The sequence below is a fragment of the Dermacentor silvarum genome, chromosome 11 (assembly GCF_013339745.2).
Source record: "Dermacentor silvarum isolate Dsil-2018 chromosome 11, BIME_Dsil_1.4, whole genome shotgun sequence".
NCBI lineage: Eukaryota > Metazoa > Arthropoda > Arachnida > Ixodida > Ixodidae > Dermacentor > Dermacentor silvarum.
Window position 1 is genome coordinate 67,437,313 of NC_051164.1, and position 6,810 is coordinate 67,444,122.

The 6,810-nt window shown below is 44.7% G+C and overlaps 1 protein-coding gene across 1 annotated transcript; it reads right to left on the minus strand.

Annotated features, from left to right (window-relative positions):
* Positions 1-2,869: 2,869 nt before the first annotated feature.
* Positions 2,870-6,591, minus strand: LOC119432640 (uncharacterized). Its single transcript, XM_049658828.1, has one exon. The coding sequence runs from the start codon at positions 4,254-4,256 to the stop codon at positions 3,390-3,392; it is 867 nt and encodes a 288-aa protein (XP_049514785.1). The 5' UTR covers positions 4,257-6,591; the 3' UTR covers positions 2,870-3,389.
* Positions 6,592-6,810: the final 219 nt, after the last annotated feature.

A 6,810-nucleotide genomic window follows, 5' to 3' on the forward strand; every position in this document is an offset into this window, starting at 1 on the left:
ATCCGGTTGACGAGGGCACAAGTGATCACATCAGAGCACAATTTGTTCAATGTTCTCCTCGTCATCCCCGCATGCCCTGCACTGCACAGTACTGTCATCCACCGACTGGTCGAAGCGGCGTCTATACATCTTAGTGCGCAGTGCTCCCGCAAGGGTCTCGGAACAAAAGGGCACTGCCAACACTGTTGTCGTACAGCCGCTCCGCAGAGGTGGTCGTCTTGTTGACTCTATACAGGGCCCGGCTAGATTTTTGGACCATAGCGGCTTGCCACATGGATGTCTCCGCTTCCTGTACTCTTGTTCACACCCCTAGTGACCATTTCCGTTCACTGTCTTTTTGGGCGGGGTCAGTGAAGCGGGAGAACTTTCTGTACCGGTGGTAGAGACGCCTGCTCCACTGTGTGCTCACAGCCTTTAGAGTTATGTACTAGAACATGCGCTGGGCCCACTGCTCATCATTTATGAGGTGAAGATGTCCCTTGTAGGCTGCCTTGCTCGTTGCCTCGCGAGCCTCGGAGCTGGGCCATATGAGGTCATCCTGGACCGCCTTGACGGCCCTAGGCCCATGACATGCCAGGGTCAGTCGTCCAACCCCACGCTGACCACGTTCCAATTACTGGCGTGTTTCGACGGACAGGCAGGAGATGGGTTGGCGAATATTAGCACTGGCACGTGTATTGCCTTTCACTGTTCACGCACTAGAACCAACCTGTTACACTCCTACAAGCCCCTTTGTCGCAATACATTGGCGGCTTTCACAGGCGCCTGTCGAACATGTTCCTCGTGTTTGGCATACAGTACCGCTGAGGTGTGATAGTTCATCTTGAGATACTTGTATTCATTCGACACTAGGATGCTTCCTCCTCTGGGAAGCAGAACATTAATGTCCCCCTCCGTGCCCGAAAACTGCAAAATGGGGGATTTTCTGGCATTGAAATGGAGACCAAGACGCCGTAGGTAGTCGGCAGCTAGAGTTATCAAATTTTGGAGGTCACTGCTGTGCTCTGCCAGTAACACGAGGTAATGCAATGCCAGCGCCTCCTCTCGTAATGGTAACAAAACAGTACAAAACTAAACAAAACGCCTCTCGAAACCAGTTTGCCAATTTAAAAAAGAAAATATAAAAACGTTCTACTGCACTCATGCACGAATACCAGCAGTTATACTATGCTGACAAGCGTCCACACATTCCAGCGACGATGAGCATCGTGGAAAGAACAAACATATAACAAAAGCCAAACAGACAAACCAGCACAAGGTAACAGCACTTACCAAGTTACCTATTCTTCCATGTGAACCGGGGCAGTGGTCGCAGTAATCGCATCGAATGTTTGCCGAACTGAGGATGGTGTAGCGCTCACAGTCGCAAAATGAATCCTTGCAGCAGCCGCACACTATTGCAAACAAGTCCCCGTTCATCACTGCCATGATTGGATGCGGCACGTATAATGCGAATGGCACAAAATTGGCGCGAAACCAGCCAGAAAACACTTGCACATGCACCGCTTATCACACTATCTTTGCAACTCCATCCTGTCATGCAATGCTGCAACTATTTAAGGAGACGCAGAGAGATGACATAAAAACATGGTCGCTGCTTCCACTCTTAAGCACATTCGGACATTCTGATCTGGCTGCACATATTCAAACAAAAACAGGTTCGTCGAGAGTAAAACAAAAACACAAATTTGTGGACAGAGTGTGCTCTTGCATGGAAGCAATGTTGCCGCATTGAACACAATCATTCTTTATTGCCATCACGGTGGTAGAACTTCAGACAATTGTCTTTCATCTACACGGCTGAGCAGCAACGGAGCGACTGTGTGCGGATTTTCCGTGCTGGGTTTCCATGCTGGCATGCATTGGCGCATTGGGCCAACCGTGTTGTTGTACAATATAGCGAAATATGGCGTGTTGCAGACATTTACTCTTACCGTTGCTGAGTACACAAATAATAATGGGAAAAACGTGCCAAGCGGATTAATGATTGCATTTTGCTTGTTCCAATTTCGCACCTCGGTTGCGGAGATTGTGTAGTAAAAATTCTCTATCAATATACCATATTTACTCGAATCAGGCCGCCCTCGATTGCACGCCGTCCCCTGAAATTCGCACGTCCAAAAAAAAAAAAAGAAAACTAGCCTCGAATGCTGGCCTAATTGGTATAGTGCTTGTGTAGCCTATCTTTAAAGGGCTTATCAATGGCGACGTCAAGCGGTTGGAGTTGGCTAGTCATGCCACCAGGGATTATGGCGATGTGTGTCCCAGCACGAAAAAGCGTGGTCTTCACGCTGTCAGTCAGATGGCCGCGGTAGGAATCGAGGACTAGAAGTGACTGCTTGCACAACCCCTGGACGGCGTTCTCCAACCGTTTTCACCCAGTCCTCCATCAAGCCGCCGGAAATCCAACCTTTGTTGTGAATGCGTACAACAACATTTCTGGGGAACTTTTCGCCCGCTGGTAGTCTTGCGCTTGAATATTATGTATGAGGGGAGTTTCTCGTCCATCGGCGGTGCAGTACAACATTACTGTCGTTCGCTGCTTTTCATAACCCGCCGTCCTGAGTTTGACTTCCTTCGCACCCTTTTTGTTCACGGTTGTTCCATTGGCATGTCGAAGAACAGAGGGCACTGGTCAGCGTTTGCAATTTGCCCCAGTTGGTAGCCCTTTTCCCGCCGTTTTTGGCGGGAAAAGGGCTACCATGGATACCTCCAGTTGCGGAGCTTCCGTTTAGGCACCTGATGCATTGTGCTGACACAAAGGGCACCTACAGCTACGTCACAGCACAATGTGGCTGGTAAGAAACACCAGCCTAAAGAGGCAGTTGCACATGATTAATTAAATTCATTTGTGCTAAGTCAGCGCAGCTCCCAGGCTTGCCATTTTGAAGAAATGACAGTGTGTAGAAGTACATGCCCATAGAATTTCATGGAGATTTGCCGACCTCAAGAAATCGTTGCAGTCACCCTTTAAGCACAACTGCCACAGCTAGTAAATTTAGTGGCAACACTTGTTAAAGAGACTGCATGAAGTTCATGGAAAAAATCTACACTAGTGAACAGGGGTGTGTTCTAGCTTGCAGAAGCTTAAACAATGTAGGAAAATTCGAACTTCCCTTTTAAACAAATTGTAAATCACTCCATTTTGAATACACACACACACAAGGCGGCAGCTATCATGCACATTGGTCCAAACTGCTTTATATACAGTTTGCCTGGTATAGGTGCATCATTACCGCTTACAATGATTCACACAATTAAGGCACTGACATGCCAGTCAAATCTGCCCAAATGTTACAAACTACATGAGTAGAATGTCATATGCTTGACTACTTTCCAATCAGCCAGTTGCATGTTTTTTACTTGACACGATTTGCTGCTATATATCTTTATACCCACTTTTGATTAACCTGAGCATGGAAACTGGCACACACCTGGCTGTCTTGCTGCTCGAGGCCTGATGTTGGACACACTTTTGGTCCAAGAACAGCTGGAGGGTCTGCTCTCTCTTCATTCTCGTTTGCATTAGCAGGACACATTTCATGTTGAAGTGCTGGGCCATGCTCACTTAGCGCTTCGTTGGTGTCACAGAAGTTTGAAAAAAACTCTATGCCTGGGCACACATCTCCGAGGGCCAGTCTTCCCAGTTCATGGCGGTCAGTTATTGTCAGTGCTGGGCAGTTCGGAAAAATACCACCAAAATGCTTGTGTACAAGCGCTTGGTGCTTGCAGAAGGCACCTGTGCAACCAGCTCGGCATGTACACGTGCCTATATCTCCGCATACATCATAAATTTCGCCGTTCTTTTGGAAGCTTGGCACCAAAAAGCAGTTGTCCCCAAGTGAGACGACTGATGCCTGAGCTCCTTCTGGTGTCTTCTTCAGAAGGCTGTCGTAGAGCAGCTGGTGTATGGGGACACGGTTGTGCGCGTGCTTTAAAATTCTGCTCTTGAAGTAGAGCTCCCATACTTCTGATATTGATTCCACTAGAGCCACAGCATTAAATTCTTTTGTTCTTGAAAGAACAATACCCTTCAAAATCCAAGTGGAAGCCTCTGCAAAATTATTGGTGTTGTGGCCATGTGTTGTGAGCTTGCTACGAAACAACAGCACCCACTCTTCTTTCCGGTCCAAAAAGGTTTCCACACGTGATAGATACGATGTGTGGGAACACTCTCGGAAGTTTTTGGTAGCACTCTCCAGCTTTCCAGGGCTGTCAGCATACATGATCTGAAAGAAATCAATGCAGCGATTCATTCAAGTAGCTATAGTATTATCCATTTCATGTTGTTTCAAAATGCTTAGGGAAAACTGGAATATCTCAGTGCACTTTTAGTATGCTGTCATAAATTTCAGAGACATTTATGCCAGCATTAGTAAAAGACATACTTCTGTGAAGCTCCCACCTGCTTTTAATTAGTTGCAGCTCTTTAATGCTTTGGCAATTATGGCAGCAGCCAACTTATCACCAGTGATCGGTGACAAATGGTAAAGCTCTGCGCACTATAAACGGTGAAGCACATACTACCAAAACTCGTCCTAGTACCGTATGAGTGCAAAACTGCTTCTGGGGCACACACCTGCCAGAATGCTGACATGAGACTTCTTCTCTGCTCCTTTCCGATGTCGTTGCGAGCTGCCGTGAGCCACCTCCACTCTGCTTGCGCAGCATGAAAAAAGCAAAGCAGCTGTGTCCCTTGGGGCCAAACAGCTTGCAGGGCTGCTTTCTCTGTGGCAGAATTGTCCGTCATGAAGGCTTGAGGATACTACAAATAGAGCAACAACGCATTTAGAACAGTCAACTAAGAACTTGTGGAAGGCATACATGTCAACCGTTAAATAAAAAATATCCAAGAAATTGTTTTCTATTGTCTGTAATTTTTATTCATGTTTCTAGTGGCAGATTATGTCCCAGTCTTGTACTGGTTTTCTTGTAATCAGTCCACACCAAACTACGCACAAGTACAGTTTTATCAAAAACAAAATTCAGGCGAAATTATACTGTAGCATACCAAAGCCCTTGAAACAAAGGGCAGTGTAACATGCGCTTTAGCATAAACTTACTTCCAAATCAGTACAGAAATACTAAAAAATAACTACACGCTACGTAGCCAATGTTACTTGACCAAATATACAAACAGGCCCCTGAGACACATACGCAAAAAATCATGTAAAACAACATTAAAAAATTACTTTAACCAAAATTGCCACTCGTTGAGCCATTCATGCTCTTGGTAAAGATAATTCACTTCTTTTTTTTTTTTTTTGAGGAAGTGAACAGACAGTTCACTGATGCAAGTGTCAGCATGACAATTTTTGTAACATTTTTTTTATGTTACTTCTTACTGCACTGCAGTGCTAATACTGGGGCTCATGCTAATACTGGGGCTCAAGGTGACCTGCGGTAGCATAAGCACATGTGCTCGCATAAGCAAAAAATGACGAAGCAGCAATATGAATCAAAGTACAGTTATATTCTTTTCAGGTGGCAATTATTTTTCTTTCCTGTTTTTTTTTTTTACATCCTCGGAATCATAAAATGTAGACTCCATGCGAAAACTCACTACAGGAACATCAGATATGAGGACATCGACTCTATCATGTATAGCAGGCTTAAAAAGCACACATCCAGCCTCTTGAAAATTATGACTGGTGCAATGCATTATGAAAAACAATAAAAGAAGTTAACCCGCTGCATATGACAACATACTCTCACACCAAGCAAAAATTTGCCACTGTCTACCGTTACACTCGTTTTACTAAAACATTTTGTACATCTCATTCAGACTTGCAGCACAATTGCAATCAGAAGTGTTTCAAGATGCATGCAACACAGTTTAAATATCATAACTTTTTTTGCTGTTGATGAACCTATCTTGGCATACACGATTGCGTATGTAGTGCCTGAAAGGGATGCCAGAGGCCATTGACGACAACATGGGCCCACTGTAGCAGTGGTGAGCGCAGGGCTCCCTTCTGCTGGGCATACAATGCCGGTTGCGCAGATGATGTGTCACCTGGCAATATCTGCCATCTGAGCAGCTTCGTGCAAAAAACATTAACAAGCCTATTTGACTCCACAGCTGGGCCTATATAATTGTGTGTGAGAGCTTAGCATGCTCGAAAGTGCATTTACACAGAGTTTCGATGTAATAATGAAGGTGTCTATTCAAATAAACACGGGTTGCTTTTCAGCTTTCTTTCTGGTAAAGTGTTTGCACTTTAATAAGAATCATTGGTTTTGATCTTATTTACTTACCTACATAAATCTAGAAATCCGATTAACCAAATAGATTAAGGTGTTTTGATTATTCGCGTGGGAATTTTTAAGCTTTGCCAAGCATTAGTAGAAGTAATATTACAGTAAGCTGTCATAGCAGTACAGGCATAGTGTTGTGACCACTATGGAGCTATGCTACCAGAATAACGCTATTGCTGTGTTAGCACTGAACATTACCATTACCAGGTTCACTGTCTTAACTAAGCTTAAAGGCTTCTTCATAAAGGATCATAGAAGTCATATTTATCGTTAAGATAAATATCATATTCACTGTCTTTTTTATTATTAATAAACGTCTTTCTCTCTCTTTAACCGAAGCATACAACACCCCATTTTGAAATCGCAAGAGAAGCCACACCTTTGACTCCATATTTTTCAGCCACTTACACTGAGCCCTCCAAAGCAGGTTGGGTAGTTTTCCTTTAGCAGTGTGAATGCAGTGCGGTAGCATTCTGCTGACTGGGAGTTGTGGATGAGCACAGCAACAGGTACCGCACCAGCATTTGTGGCAGTCAGCAGTACTGTGAGAGT

Bases quoted from the DNA above. Each gene is read 5' to 3' on its own strand.
- LOC119432640 (XM_049658828.1), bottom strand. From the start codon at position 4,256: ATGAATCGCTGCATTGATTTCTTTCAGATCATGTATGCTGACAGCCCT.